This window comes from Equus przewalskii, chromosome 18 (assembly GCF_037783145.1).
Source record: "Equus przewalskii isolate Varuska chromosome 18, EquPr2, whole genome shotgun sequence".
NCBI lineage: Eukaryota > Metazoa > Chordata > Mammalia > Perissodactyla > Equidae > Equus > Equus przewalskii.
This window is the reverse complement of record NC_091848.1, coordinates 11,927,075-11,943,393: the sequence shown is the minus strand read 5'-3', so window position 1 is coordinate 11,943,393 and position 16,319 is coordinate 11,927,075. Positions and strand designations below refer to the sequence as shown.

General features: G+C 37.4%; 1 protein-coding gene across 2 annotated transcripts; it reads right to left on the bottom strand.

Annotated features, from left to right (window-relative positions):
- On the bottom strand, positions 1 to 15,529 carry MYNN (myoneurin). Of its 2 annotated transcripts, XM_008531159.2 has the most exons (8): positions 14,394 to 15,529; positions 13,242 to 13,538; positions 7,562 to 8,355; positions 6,660 to 6,819; positions 5,353 to 5,531; positions 4,382 to 4,465; positions 3,253 to 3,339; positions 1 to 1,585 (listed from the first exon to the last, which is right to left on the bottom strand). In XM_008531159.2, exons 1-8 carry the CDS (start codon positions 14,609 to 14,611, stop codon positions 1,323 to 1,325), a joined length of 2,082 nt encoding a protein of 693 aa, XP_008529381.1. In that variant the 5' UTR covers positions 14,612 to 15,529; the 3' UTR covers positions 1 to 1,322. The 2 variants fall into 2 exon arrangements, with proteins under 2 accessions (XP_008529381.1, XP_008529390.1); XM_008531168.2 differs by lacking the exon at positions 4,382 to 4,465.
- Positions 15,530 to 16,319: the final 790 nt, after the last annotated feature.

Below are 16,319 nucleotides of genomic sequence, written 5' to 3'. Positions count from 1 at the left end.
GAAAATACATTAACTTTATTACAGGTGTAGTTTAAAACCAGAAAACAAATAAGCAACAATTAACGCACAGCAGAAATAAGAAATAATGTCACCACAGTGTTTAATTAGCAGTATAGGAACTGACTTTGTGGAACTGGTAATTTAATGTCCAGAGATCAGGCAGCAAAATAAATCAATATGTGGGAAAAGTGGGGTGGGGAAGAATGGTAGTAAATATCAGAATAATCTGGAATTTTCTACATTCATTAGGAAGGAAGAGGACTACTGTGAAACTACAATAACAATCAAATGTGATTTAACTTATAAAATTTTAAAACAAAACTTACAGAAAACTCAAATATAAAACGTTTAATAAACAGGCTTTCCAATGTTTACTTAAAATTGAAGTTAATTTCTTAACTCTTTATGTAATATAATGTATCAAATTCAGAAGCCAAGTGACTTATACTATGCATTAATTTTATATTTAAAAAATTCTTTTTAGAATTTAATATTTTAAAAAGTGCGTAACAGGTATAAGAGAGGCTTATCAAAATTTTCAAAACTCAGTATATTTTCCTTATTTCCAGTAATCTAGAAACCTATTAAAAACATAACCTAAATTCTGAAACTGTCTTTTAAGAAGATAAAAATGCCAAATATCTATTTAAAATTCATTTTTAAAAAGTAGTCTGATAACTCAAAAGTACTGACCATTGGTTTTCTCCAGAATACTAAGTTCTAAATTAACAAAAATTTATATACAGTTTTCCAGCTTTTAAGAGAAACACTTTTTGTTTCATTAGAAAAGTGACCTCCAATGGACTATATTAACAGAGAAACAGCACAATTCTTATTCAGTACTTAGATTTTCTTAGGCAGAAATGAAATTTTATTTTTTCCTCCATAGTTTATGTGTTGGTCTATAGGGCTTAGTAACAACAACACTCTTGGGCTGAGACTATCATGGATTTTGCTTAAATTTTGAGAGGAAGAAAATTTAAAAGTCCCACAGGTCAAAATTGAATCATATAAACTGACAGATTCCACTTCAGTAAATGAAAGGCAATTCTAAAATGCAAAATAAAAATGGAATTAAGGCAGCTCTAAAAAATAATAAAACTTATCCACCCAAAATAGTGCTATTGTAGTATATTCCTTAAAAAGCTGTGTGTATAATCTAGACATAAAGGCCAAATATCAAAACAAGCATTGCACAGTTATGATGCAGCATCAGGTCACAGCTCCAATGAACGGTAATTTAATGCGAACATATGCACCTTACCAGAGAGGTTTATGTTTGCTACCAGAGACGTCTTAGCAATTCCATAATCCTCACAAAGTCAGTATAATTGCTGTAAAAAAATCAATTGTGGTTCTGAATACCCATTCACAGTTGACCTCAACAACGTATCCGATGTGGGAGACTGATTATCTGTGACAGGCAGAAGCATGTGGTGGTCCTCAGTCCCAAGTGGAAGAGCTAGTGGTAAAGTCATATCAGAAGGCTTCACATCCAAAGTTTCTGATAATGGACTTTTTTGTATGGAATCTTGTTCATTCAAGGGATGATCCTCTATACTAGAATCTACAATTTTATCTGCACCTGAAATGGAAAGGAAAAAAATTTACACCAAATTTAAAAACAGAACAAAAACCCTGAGGTAGACTAAATCCACTTACCATTCCCAGAACTTGCGTTCCAACCTCCACACCTTTACTCACGCTGTTTCTCTTCTGCTGATCTGCCATCCTCATTACCTACACAAATCCAGTATGGGACTCAAGACTAGGTTTGAGCACCAACTCCACTATAAAAATGGAGCTAACTGTCCTCAACTATGGTGAACTGCTGATCTATTTTATCACCCATTTGTCAATGTTTTACATAGTGCCATATGACATCCACCTGTCTTATTACTATTTCACATTCGATTTAGGTATGCCTTGAATCTTCAACTAGACTGTAAATTCCTTGAGGGTAAATGTCAAGTTATACTTCTCTAATTCCCTCAAAGTACCTAACAGTGCTATACACATAATATAAACTCTATTTGTTCATTCATTGTATTAATGAGTAGTTCATACCATTCTGTAAGTTCAAGTTCAGAGGTATGGCACTTTCAATACTTTCAGAAGTCAGTAATTCTGCTCTACAGAAGGGAGTAATTATCACACTAACGTGTAAAGATACACTTTTGCTTTCAAATTTTCCACTAGCTTCACCATGCTCTTGTCATTCCAAAGTACTGACAGGATTTCATTATCCTCATTAGACAAAATTGTACATTTGCTTTGATAAAATTCTAACTCTCTCTGTTCTTGCCAGACTGCTCTTCAGTTCAACCAGCCAAGAATATAGCCTGTGCCTTCTTATCCCAGTTACTCTCTTCTTAATGTTTGCTCTGCCTGGGATGAACCCTCCCTTTCCCATCTCCGTCCTTTGAACTCATCTCCACCCTTCAAGTTCCTAAAATTAAGCCTTTCCAATCTCTCCACAGAAGGACTTAATCTCTTCTTCAGCACTTTTATGTCTTTACGATATCATACATTTTGTTCTGTGATCAGTTATTTAGATTTCTGGTCTCCCACGCCAGACTGTAAGCTCCTCGAGGACTAGGACTACACCTTGTTCAACTTCATATACCCTGCACAGTTATGTGGACTTGAGGTATTTAACAAATGTTTGTTGAATTAACGACTACAGTTTTCTGATGTTACTAATTTAATCCTTACAATGTTTATGTTTACTATCAAAGACTATCACCTCTACACACTTAGAAACCCAGTGTTTTGTTTCTAATCATGACAGAATATAACAGTAAGCACAGTAACTTTTCAAGGATTCATTTTAAGCAACAGACTTAAAATTCTGTAGTCTGGGTTTCCATTTTTATACATGAATGACAACAATCTGGGGCTCCCTATTTCCTCTCATATATTTCTGGATTAGTGTTCATGGTGCCCCTTTCTCCACATAACTACAGTAAACTCTACGTAACCCAGACTCTAGTATGGGAAACAGAGATAAATAGTTTGCTTATGTATTCCTTCATTCTTGAAATTATTCATAAATTAGGTTTTTAGAAGGTCAATATGGAAAGAAATTCCGAGTGAACTTATCTGCAAATTATAAAGCTACCTTCCTCGTATGTGTATATCTAGTTTTTAAAAATATATATCTAATTTAAACTGTTATAATGTGCATCTCAACATTTTAAGGAATAGCACCAATATGAGAGCACTAAATTTTTAAAAAACAAAAGCATTTACCGGAATGGACTTTTGTTTTGTGCTTCTTTAAGTTTTTAATATCTGTGTAAGAATTTCCACATAATTCGCAGATAAATGGTCTTTCTCCTGAAAAACAAGTTAAAAAGTTTAAAACCTCAATATCTCAGAAGCTGCTAAGACAAAAACAGCAATGTTCATGAACGCAATGCAAACATTATTATACTGTTTAAATTTAGTTTCAAATTACCAATTTAATCACTTGATTCTAATATAGTAAAATGGAAACCTCTATACACATAGGCACTCTGTAGCATCACCATTTCAGGGAAAATTGAGCATCTTCATTAACAGAAATTTTAAACTAAAAAAAACTTACTCTTTTATTTCTATCAGACATTTAGTGAGTGCCGATTATATGCCAGACCCTGAATAAGACATATAGCTAGGGGGAAAAAATACATAACCATAGTTTCTGCTCTCAGGTAGCTTACAAGTTAGAAAATCCTTAAAAAATACTCACAAGATAAAATGCTACATAATTATAATTCTTCCGAAATAAGAACTGTTCAATGCTTTATCATGTAAATTAAGGAGCAGGAGAATATAGCAGTTGCCAATAAATTTATTAAATGTCTACTAGGTGCTGCTCACATTACTCTAGATAGGAATTATGAGGAATAAACTTTAAAAAGAAAAAGTCAGAACAGTACATTTTCAAAGTGGTGTTTTCCTATGTTTTAAAAATTTTTGTACATTTAATATTTTCTTCATACTACTTACATGCTTTTACAATAAACATGTATTAAAATTTATTCCTAAAACTTGCATACTGAACACTGTTTAATAAGAAAATCTGATACTGTCTTGGTATTATCTATTCTTTTTCATTTCTTGGTTTATCTGTGCAATTTAATCAAAATCATTGAAAAACTACTGATCTGGCATATTTCTTAGAAAATCTACACAATTCTTGACCAAATTTAATTCACACTCCAAACAACTAAGAAAATGAAATAAGCGAATAAAAAGTTGATATTTAAACATTAAAATACTGCTATAGGTAGAGTATGACTAGATACCATATAGTCCATAATGGTTTAAAAGTCAAGGTTTACATAAGAAGAAATTAGAGAGAACAAAAAATAATACGTTCTCCCTAAACACAGACCTGTATGGGATCGAAAGTGTTTGTTGAGCTCTCCTGAGGAAATAAAACTTTTCCCACAAATACCACATATGTATGGTTTTTCACCTAGATGGAAAATAAAAGATAGCGAAGTGGTGTACTATACCAATATAATATTTATCAATTACAATAATCTAAAGTAATCTGTTCTAAAATATTTAAAGTAAAACCTCTTTATATTGTATTTTAGAGGTATTTTCAGTGTAATCCAACTTCAATGAATACTGGTAATTATTTTACATGTCATGTAACCTGATGCTTTTCATATAATCAAACTTTATTTCTGCAAATGTCCTCCTGGTGCACTAGAGTTGGGCAAGAAGTTTGATTTTTATATGATTAAAAACCTGAAAATTCATCAATCCATATTTCAATTCTTGCTATCCTCTATATTATGAAAGGGGAATAAAATCATTTAGGAAAGATCTATGAAAAAATGAACCCTACAAAAAATGAACATCTTTGAACAATGGAATTTGCTTCAAAATTGATGCTCTGCATTTGAAGTATGTTTAACTTGCAAATCTTAGAATGCCTGTGTAGGAGAAGTCCTAAGAAGTTATAAAATCAATGTTCTACCCAAACCCAGCCCCACCCCTTAACTTCACTCTATAGTTTTATCTAGGGAAAACGAAACTTCAAGAGGCTAAGAAGTTTTTCTGAGGTCATAAAATAGGTCTCAACTCAAGTTTATAGAGTGTCAAAATTATCTGACTTTTGTATGTAAGTGACATGATAAAAAATTTCATCTACCGTGTATTATTCTAGAAAATGTCTGCTTTTATACCTAATATTTATGTGAAAATCATAAATATAAAAAGCTTCAAGAAGCACAAACACAATGTATATAACTACAAAGTCTATAATGTACTTTCTGTAAAGGCTCAATTTCCCTTCTTCTTTTATTTCTAACTGCCCTCATTTTAAGCAGTCTCTCTGTGTCAAATTCTTACCTGTATGTTTTCGAGAATGAGTGATAAGAGAACTAGAGACAGCAAATGCCTTCCCACAGGTATCACACACGTAAGGCTTTTCTCCAGTATGCCTTCGAACATGATAGGTCAATGTGCTGGCTTGGGCAAATCTCTGTCCACACCTATCACAGACATATGGTTTCTCTCCACTATGCTTCCTATTAGTAAATAAATATAAAGTTATGCTGGTAAGTAAAACAATTTGGGGGTCAACCTATATAGCAAGCATTTTTCATACAATTTTTGATAAAGTATTTTATTTCATTTCATGTTAACAGACCCAGAATGTGTATTTAAACAGTTTCAATGTATACTGTCAAAAATAAATGCTTTGATTGTTATCAAAACATTAGTTCTGAGATCAGTTTAAAAAGTTTTGTCCTCATCTTTATATGGTTCTCAACTGCACCCCTAATACTGCAGGCAATTATTTTCGCTTTTTTTTTTCTCTTCTATCCACATTCATTCTCTTGGTGACCTCATCCAATGTTAACACTTTAAATTCTATCTATATGACTGATAACTCCCAAATGTCTATCTTCAGCTCAAACCAGTTCCCTGAACTCCAGACTTAGAACCACCTGTCTATTCCACATCTCCATTCAGATGTCTAACAGTCATCTCAAATTTAACAAGATCAGAACTCTATTCCTAAACTCCTGTACTCCAGCTTAAACCGCTCTATCCACAAATCTTCTCCATCAGTTAATGGTTATTCCATCTTTTCAGGCGCTCAGGCTCAAAACCTCAGAATCATCTTTGATTCTATGCTTGCTTTCTTTCATACTCCACATGCAATCTGTACAAAATTCTGTTTGTTCTTCCTTCAAAATATGTCTAGAATCTGACTACTACTTCTCTCTTCCACAGCTACCACTCTGGCCTGAACAATCATCACTCTCATTTGGGTTTTATCTATAGCTTCCTAAATGCAAACGATTTCCACTCCTGCAGTCCTATAATCTTTTCCTAAAATAGCAGCCAGAGTGATCCCCTTTAAATGCAAGCAAGATCACATCATTTGTTTCTCAATCTCAAGAATAAACTTTATAATGGCCTACAAAGCTTACACCATCCGGATGCCCTATCACCATTCTGATCTTATTTCCCTCCCTCGCTTATTCCCCTCTAGCCACCATGGCTTCCTTGTGGTTCCTTGACTGTGCTACAGATAGTGTACGGTGGAACCACAACCAGAACGCTACTGTCCTGCGTTCTAAAACAGTAGTCTATTTAAGACTATGGTGAATTGAACTAAGATCAAACAACTCTTTTTTTTTTTTTACCTTGCATGAATCTTGAGATTGCTAGAAGTTGCAAATTGTAAATTGCATACATCACATTTATAGGGTTTCTCCTCACCATGATGCATGCGACTATGGAAGACCAGCTGGCATTTTTGAGCAAATCCTTTATCACACAATTCACATTTGTATGGCTTCTCACCTAAAAGAACAAGTAAATAAAATTTATATTTAGAAGGAAATATTCTGTTTTAGTTGCTTAAGCCATATAAGTTTTCAAGAGTTCATCAATGGTACTAGTTTTGGTATTCAGAAAATGTTAACTGCTATAAGTAAAAAGGCAAATACGATCTCTTTTTCCAGAAGGACTACTGGAAACACTGGTAGAGTTTAAAGAAATTAGGGCTTCTCAATTCACAACGGTAAAAGAGGATCAATGAGAGATATACATATTGCATCTTAAAAAGTATAACTCTAAATGTACCAATAAAGGTAAATATAGAGGCTGAGGAAGGAATGTATGTGCAATTGTAATAAATGTGTTCAAAAGTTGACAAAGTCTAGGAAGCAGGTGGTGAGATGTGCTGGCAAATCTGAGAAGTGGCCTGAGTTATAATTACTTTTTCTCCTGATCAGTTTTACTATCTCTGTTAAATACTTAGCAAGTTAGAACCAAGTTTGTGCTTATTTTAACTATGAGGGAAAATGGTATAAAGAGCTCATGTATTGGGACCTCAAAATATCAGTTATAATAAAACAGCATTAAATACTTGGTCCCAATTACAAAGAAATTTTCAAGTCTAATATGCTAAATACTTCTATGAATACAAGTGTTAAGCAAATTTTGGTCACAAATAGTCAACACTGTATATTAATATGTTCTCTATAAAAAATATTTCAGTCACAGTAGAAAAACAATTCTATCTCCTACAAACCAGTCTTACCTGTATGAGTTCTTACATGTGTTTTCAGCTGGTTACACTGGGTAAATGCCTTCCCACACAAGTGGCAGACATAAGGTTTGACTCCTTTATGTATTCTCATGTGCCTTCTCAAGCTGCTGGCTTCTGAAAACACTTTCCCACATGTGTTACACATTGGCTTGGCTTTGGAATATCTCTGATCCAGCTCTTCCCCAGAGCTCTCCAGCTCATAAGAGTTCTTGACACTGGCGATATTAGACATAGAGTGTTCTTTGAGAGCACAGTTTGGCTGTGATTTTCCACGCTTCCGTTTTACTGTAACAGTTTGCACACTATCTTGTGTTGGAAAAGTATTTTCCACAACTGATGTCAACTCAAGTTCTGAATTATCATTTCTTGGTGCAACTTGTTCTATTCCAGGTGTGGACAATTTATTTGCATCTAGGAATAATTCAACTGATGCATTTTCTAAAATGTCACTGGGATATTGCACTGTTTTGTTCTGTCCTGTTTTCTGGGAGTTGAAGGCCTTCTTCTTTTTTTTAGTTTGAGATGACCTCTTTGCTAAAGCTCCTTGTTTAGGATTTGCCTGAACTAAATCTGAAGACGCTTCTGATTTCTCCCGACTATTATAATCTCGTAGAGTAAGAAGACAAGTCTGTTGATTCAATTCAATGTTTCCAGTAATACTAGATATCTCTGTAGAAGAGGGATTAGCAATAAAAGCAAAATCTTCCATCTTTATTTTACATTTAGTGACCACCTCTTCCACTTTGAGATAGTCAGCAGCCTGATGAATTTCTTTAACATTCCAACTGTAAGGAAACAAGGCTAAATGACAATATTCTGATCAAAGAAAAACTGTTTTTGAAACAGAGCTGCACACATATTTCAATGTCTTTTAAAGACCAAATGAAACAGAACGATGAAAAACATATAACTAAGAGAATAAATTTACAAAATTCATTCACTCAGAACAATGTTTAGGCAAAAATCTCCAGTTTTACAGAACTTGAAAAGATGAAAAATAGTGGTTATTCATAGCTACCCACATACCACTACAGAAAAATAAAATGATAAAATTTCTGCCTGTTTTAAAAAACACTTGGAACACAAAAGTAGCTGCTGGCAACTTACTGTCTCCTCCCATTCATCCCGGGGCCTCTTCGGATAGCAACCAACTTTTCTGGATTGGCAACAGGAGGAGTCTAAAAAAAAGTGTTTCCTATTATCTTCCTCTGCTCCCCTGTGAGGGACTTTAACTATGCTTCTCAAACTTTCCTGTGCACGTGAATCACCCAGGGACCGTGTTAAATGCAGACTCAGATGCAGTAGGTCTTTGGTGAGGCCTGAGACTCTACATTTCTAACAGACTTGCTGGTGTTGCCAGTGCTGCTGGTGCATCACTCACACTTGGAGGAACAAGGTTTTAGAATGCGCTAAGTTCCTTCTAGCAACCCTCCCATTGTTTTGTACATGATACTCAATCCAAGTTAGCTGGAGAGTTTGTCATGTTAGATTTATATAGAAAGACTTAAGTAACCTTGTTCAACATTTAATATTTACTGGGCATCTGCCATGTGTGGTACTAAGAGGGATATTAAGAAATATCAAATAGTCCCTGCTGTCCAGACGTTCACAATGTAGGGAAAGGTGGTCTGATTACTCTAGCAGTGGCTCTGGCATTACCAGCTGAATTAATTAGGGTAAAGCAGCATTTTGGCTGCTTCAATTTTCTTAGCTGTAAAATCAGAGTTCAGTTGGTATTAACACTAAAAATATAACCCTTTTTTTATTTAAGAATGGATACACACACACAACACACCCATACACTCCCTCAAGTAACTTTCCTACTTGCCATTTTACCCAAGTTTTAATTCTTCAGGAAAAAAAAAATCTCTCTTTCCCCTCTTGATTATATGTATGAGCCAGAAAAAGGTTTTAATCATAGCTGATAATATAAACATAGTGCTATTAATACATTTTTATTAAAAAAAGAGAGTAAAATTTGAAAGAAAATTAAAAATAACTAGGGGCCGGCTCCGTGGCCGAGTGGTTAAGTTCGCGCGCTCTGCTGTGGCGCCCCAGGGTTCAGATCCTGGGCGCAGACATGGTACTGCTTGTCAGGCCACGTTGGGGCGGCGTCCCACATCCCACAACTAGAAGGACCTGCAACTAAGATATACAACTGTGTACAGGGGGGGGTTGGGGAGATAAAGCAGAAAAAAAAAAAAAGATTGGCAGCAGTTGTTAGCCCAGGTGCCAATCTTTAAAAAAAAAATTAAAAAAAATAACTAGTGTTCTGAACCTCTCAGATCTTTGAGAGAATATTACAGAATCTACAAATCTCTACCCATTTTCTCATCATCTAATTAAACCTGCTTGCCTCAAGTGCCACCTGTATGTTTCCTTTTTTAAAATTTAGCATTACAATGGCTTTTTAAAAATTGTCTTTTATTATACACATAATCATTTTTCAGCGATTAAGTAGATGTACAGGTTAGTTTGGAAACCTAATCACATGTTATGGGAACATTTTATTCTCTGGGAAAAGCTCCTAAACACACTACAAATAAACTTTTGGAACATAATCTGTTTGCAAATTGAGTCTTTCCCCTAGATAAGAAAACATACTTAAGATATTCTTTTCTTACGGTCTTTGGCTATAATTTTGGAATATATCACGAATGATTTTTTAATCAACTTAATTCTCCATTTGCAAAGATATAGAACAAATGCCCCAAATATAAATACAATCTTATTCATCTTTTATACAAAATGTTTTCTGCATGTATATAGCTTTGTCACACTCTAAAAATATGTTTCTTCTTAAGCATTTTTAATTTTCTTACAGAATCTACTATTAAATTACAATAAATGAGAGACACGACTACAACAAAAACCAAATTTACTCTATCACTTATTATACGTAGGTCTCAAATTATAATTGCGCTTAGTACTCCATGAAATGAACCACCAAACAGATAACAAGGTCAGGCAGCCTTTAAGAGCAATACAAACTTGCACTGAGTCACACACTAATTGCTCAACACAGAAACAGTAATTCATAGCAATTATTTATCTATCTCATAGACAGCCTGTAATCTCAGTTACAGCTAAGAGAACCAATCAGCATTTGTTTCTGTCAATAAGTCATTGGCCTCTGTTTGCAAGCATGAAGTTACAGTGCTTGCAAACTGCTTTCACCTTTTGAACAGTCACTGAAAGTCATTTAATTACAGATTGCCAGGTAGACGGTTATATGCTTTATATAAGACAGTCTTTTAATCCTCAGGACATGCCTATGAAATCTATTATATCCTCATTTTACATACAAATGAAGGAGCAGAGGTCCAAAGAAATTAAGTATCTTGTCCAAGATCAGAGTGTTAGAACTAAGATTTGAGCAAGGTAACCTGGCTCCTGAGTCCATTTAATTCTCTATTATTCCGTTTTCTTAATCACTAAGTGGTAAAGGCTTTCTAGTTTTGGTATAAAACTTCTCTTACACTTTTGAGTGGGCTCAAAAAATTAGCTCCCCAGCAAAGATAAGTACCAAAAAAGATGAGCAAGGGCCAGCCCAGTGGCACAGGGGTTAAGTGCGTATGCTCTGCTTCTTGGCGGCCTGGGGTTCGCCAGTTCGGATCCTGGGTGCAGACATGGCACTGCTTGGCACACCATGCCGTGGGAGGCATCCCACATATAAAGTAGAGGAAGATGGGCACAGATGTTAGCTCAGAGCCAGTCTTCCTCAGCAAAAAGAGGAGGAGTGGCGGCAGTTAGCTCAGGGTTAATCTTACTCAAAAAAAAAAAAAAAGATTGAGCAAAATGTCTGGCTCCTTCACATTGGTTCTTTGCATGAAGGCTCCAAATAAGGTGCTCTTCAGTGTGTTCAAATCAATTCAAGATTTTTCTGGCAAAATTAATTGAGAAAGGGAAACCACTAAATTGAAGATCAACCAAAATACACTGGTTTTGTTGTTACTTTATATAATGTATTCTAAATCTTTAGCTGAGAGGCACTTGTATAATCAACTCGTCAGTAAATTTATCATGTGAAATTAATCTACGATACTGCTTTGTTCCTTTAACTGACTTATACAGAACTGACTCAAAGATTTCATTACAGCAAAATTTAAAAATAATTCCAAAATAGCATGAATGTTTCCTGTTCAACAGGATTAAGGAACATCCTGATTCTAGGTTTTTAAAGACGTATGTTTCCATGATAAGCTGCAATGTAAAAGAGAAGGAAGAACTGTGCTTAATGTGGAGGTGCATTACCTATAGAGAGCATCTGGAAAAGAACGGAAGAGCATTTATCAAAATGTTAGTAGTTATCAGTGGGTGGCAGAATTTCAGGTGTTTCCTTTTCGTTTTTTCCTAATTTTTCTCCAAGAAATGCAGAATTAAAGGGGGAAAGGAGGGTAGAGAGGAGAAAATAAAGGAAGGAAACTAATGTTCATTAGGAGGTGGGCCTTCAGGTAAATCCTCTATCTTCACAATAACACCAGGGTAGTTGTTATCATCTCATTTTTACAGATGGGGAAACTGAGGCCCAGAGGGGTTGCATCTTGCTCAAAGAGACACAGTGACTGACAGGCAAGATCTAATTCTAAGCCCATAATCATTCCATGTCAGAAGATTAAGATCTATGTATGTTCACACTCTCATAAAAGCTGGAAGAAAGAAGGCAGGAGTAATTTGATTGGTTCCTCTTTCCTTTTATCCTCTCCACTTTTCCGCCCACAACTAATAAACGCATTGGTATTAATCTCATTACACAGGTCATTATGTATGGGAGACACGGTGCCTACACTATCAGGTTCCTCAGAACCTACTTTTTCCCCCCTTCCCAAAGCCCCAGTACGTAGTTATATATCCCAGTTGTAAGTTCTTCTGGTTCTTCTATGTGAGCTACCACCACAGAATGGCAACTGACAAGTGGTGTGGTTCTGCAACCAGGAAGCGAACTCAGACCGCCAAAGCAGTGAGAATACCGAACTTTAACCACTAGACCATCAGGGGTGGCTCAGAACCTACTTCTTGTTAGTGCAGTGACAGCATTAAGCATCTTAGAGAGGCATTCTAGCACCTTGAACCTGACTTAAACATTAGTACTCATAGCTTTACAGACATAACAGGAGTCACTGCCATCTACATTCCAAAGAAAGTTCTTTTCCTGGATCAAGATCAGGAAGAGGTCTTTCACACTGCTATCTATCGTTGGAAATGGGAGCACTATGAAATGAACACAGAGGTTCTTCCTTCTTTCTCCATCTACACTCACCCACCCCAAAGATCTTAAGAGGCAGGGAATAGAGGGTGAGGGGAAGAGAAGATCAAAGGAACATAAAGACCAAAAAGCAAGGGGAAACTGGAATTCACTTAGAACTCATTGTGTTTGATCTTCAAGTTTACATAGCTGAAATCCCAGGCTTTGTTTCAGCAGATAAATCAAATGTGTCAGAAACAAGGCTTTAATCCTATTAACATCTGTGTTTTTTGTGCTTAAAAAAACGTAGTCTGTTCATTCCAAATCAGTGATACTGACTTCTTTATTGAAACAAAACAAAAATATTGTGCGCATCAACATTCGAAGACTCTGAGTTCAGGGACTGACTGGAAAAAACACAAATCTACTTTAGCTCTAAAGACTATTGACTAGCTTTTATAAGTGAAAATAAAATGTGTACTTTACCTGTCAAGATTTAAAGTTCCTGTGTATATAAATTCCAACAGTTTCTGAAATCCATCAGCCTTCACCTGACTCTGATCAAGAAAGACATTGTTCTCAGAAGTGCTTCTGTAGATCGCACCAAAATACTCACTGAACGAGGCAAGCACATTCCTATGAGCTTTAAACTGGAATTCCCCAATCACTACGGTGCAGTCACAAAGAAAACCTGCTTCCCGTTGTTTGTTCAGTCTCTCTAAAAGGTGCTCACAGTGGTGCGAATACTGCATTTTGATATCAGAATGGAATTTTACCCTTGTTCTAAATAAAAGACAAAAAGAAATAGTAAGTCAGTTTAACCCTAAGTTTTCATCAAACATTTCACTCAAGCAATTGGTGAGGGGAGAAGGGACACAGAACAGAACACGAACAAGTCTAAAATCAGTTCTCATCTTATCCCCCACAAAAATTCCTATCAAACAGATATGGCTAAAAATGCCAACGGGGTAAGTGCCTTTCTATCTTCGATTCATCTAGGCCAACTAACACAATCCTTTGGATAGGTCAATAAATGGCGAGGACTAAAAACATTTCATGAGCTGGAAAAAAAGGACCGCAAAATTTCACGCTTTTGCATCAGCTGAATCTTCAAATTTTCAAGCTCAGTAGGCATGCATATGTTAAGGAAAAAATTAACAAACCACTAAGACACGATTCCCTGGGACAGATGGGGAAAGAACACGGTACGAGTCTTTAAAAGTGCTTTCAAGTCACTGAAACCTGTTAGCTTCCGCGGTGCACAGCTGCTTCCAAACGCGAGGCGGGTGGCCAGGGGGCGGAGAAAGAGCAGGGCCAAGAGTTGTCAAACGTTCTGTCACTCGCCCCGAGGAGGCCACACCCTCCTTCCCCCGCTCCACTTGAGATGGCATCGAAGAGTGACAACCAAAGCCGGTCTCTCCCGGCTTCGGCCGCTCTGCCCTTCGCCTAGCTCCCACTCCTGCGAATTCCCACAGCGCAGGTTGCGGCCAAGGCCAGCACCGGGGGCTGCCTCGCCCGAGCTTCCCACGTTAACACCTTGGCCCCGACCTGAGCTCGAACCCCAAGGAGCCTGCGCCGCAGTGGCCCGGGGTACGAAGAGAGCGGGGATGGCGGGCGCGGGGTGAAGATAGAACTCACCTATAACAACCCAAAGGGGTACACAGTTTCTTCACTCTCTCTCCGCCATCTTGGAAGGACGTCACCGCGCCACGCTCCGCCTCTCCCTTCTTCCTCCACGGCGACGTCACCTCCGGCTCCGGGCGTCCCGTGGCAACGCAGGAGGCTCTAGGACCGTGAAGGTCCGACGCGGGCCTGGGCGAAACCGCCTGGCCCATGGAGACCCCCCGCGCTGGCATGCCTGGGGCCCACGGAAACAGCAGGCATCATGGGCGCGAGGGCTAAGGGCTCACTCACAGCGCCCCGCCTGTCTTCCTCCTTCTGAGCATTCGGCTTGGCCGACAGTCAGCATCTCTCACTCGGCCCGCGCTGAACCGCGGACCTCTTCCCAGGAGCCCAGTTTTGCACTGCATGCTGGGGCTTGTAGTTGCTCGTCTTCTCCCGTCATCCTCCCCTTCCTCAGGGCCCCACGAGTGGGAGCAGCTGCTTTGTGTTCTCCAGCTCTCGATCATGGGGAATTTTTGAGCTGAAGCTGATCACCCCTTCTTAGTTGACGAACCCGAAAGCTCTTGGGACCCCCCCTGGGTTTTGTCTGCATTAGCCAACAGTAGCCCAGTTTCCAGGATACCCTTACCTGGAGATAGAAGTCTGAGACGCACAAAAGCGGAGCAAAGCAGCAGCGCACACTGAGCACGCGCAAGGTTGGAGGAAGGTGGGCTTTATACCGGAAAAGGTTCTCCTGCGTCTGGACCAGAAAAATTTTAATACAGTTATTTACATCGAGTTCAGATTTTGTGCAGTGAAAGAAGATGTCAGTTATCCGCGTAATGTACAAAAGGCGCAGAAATAGTAAGATCAGTCGTGCTGATATATTAGGGTGGATTCTTTACTAGTACCCGCACAGTATAAATCACAGAAAACCAAAACTTCAACGTTTTTTCTTGTTAAAAGTTGTGTCAGGACCATAGGAAATTTACTCGCGACTTTATTTTAAAGGACAGTCTCAACTTGAATTTATTTCTTTTCTTTTCTCCTGAGATTTTTCCACCAGATTCTGTTTGCTCTCTTTATAACTTCTTTCCTCTCAGCAAGAATCCTATTTGTGAATAAAACCACAAACTGTTGTTTATCAGAAAAACAATTAAAAAATTTGAGGCTGGTTCTTTGTTGATTTCATCTTTCTAATTTTCTTTTTGATCTTTTATTTTTGTTGGAACCCTTTTCGGTAATTCATTAATTCAGAAATATGAGTCTGTACCAGGTGTCAAGCATGACGCAAGTATATAGAATAAGAATAAAACATGGTCTCTGGCGTTTAGAGAAATCTGCAATCTCAAGGGGAAAACAAATGGAAAACCAAATGACTTGCAATACAAAGTGCTCAGGAGGCGACAGGGCTATTTTTATAGTGTTTGGTCTCCCTTTCTGGGGTGTACATTACATTATTTTTTCAGTATCAGGTTGTGAGTTGAATAAAAAAAATTCTTTTGAAGTCTCGGGCACTTCCACGTGGCAAGCCGTCAATGAAAACATTTGGGAAACAGATAAAATGACACCCAAGTTTAAAGTTCAAATCCCCAAGGTTCTGCAAGTTACTATCAAGCTTATGTCTTTTATGAAATCTTGCCGTTTGGGATAACATGGATGGACCTTGAGTGTATTATGCTAAGCAAAATAAGTCAGGTGAGAAAGGCAATTACCATATGACTTCACTCGTATGTGGCAGGTAAACATAGATGTGGAGAACACATTGGTGGCTACTGTAGGGGAAGGGGGCGGGGGAGGGCAAAAGGGGTAAAGAGGCAAGTGTGTACGGTGTCGGATAGCAACTAGATTTTGGTGGTACATGATGCAGTCTATATGTGTCAAGATATGATGTACACCTGAAATTAAAAACAAACGATTGTGTCTTTACTTAAACAGCCAGCGTGATTGATGAATATCCCA

Bases quoted from the DNA above. Each gene is read 5' to 3' on its own strand.
- MYNN (XM_008531159.2), bottom strand. From the start codon at position 14,611: ATGCCAGCGCGGGGGGTCTCCATGGGCCAGGCGGTTTCGCCCAGGCCC. The intron at 8,356-13,241 runs GTAAAGTACACA...GTTTCCTTACAG, and splicing joins GGAACTTTAAATCTTGACAG to TTGGAATGTTAAAGAAATTC. The intron at 1,586-3,252 runs GTAAATGCTTTT...TTTCCATTTCAG, and splicing joins CAAAACAAAAGTCCATTCCG to GTGCAGATAAAATTGTAGAT.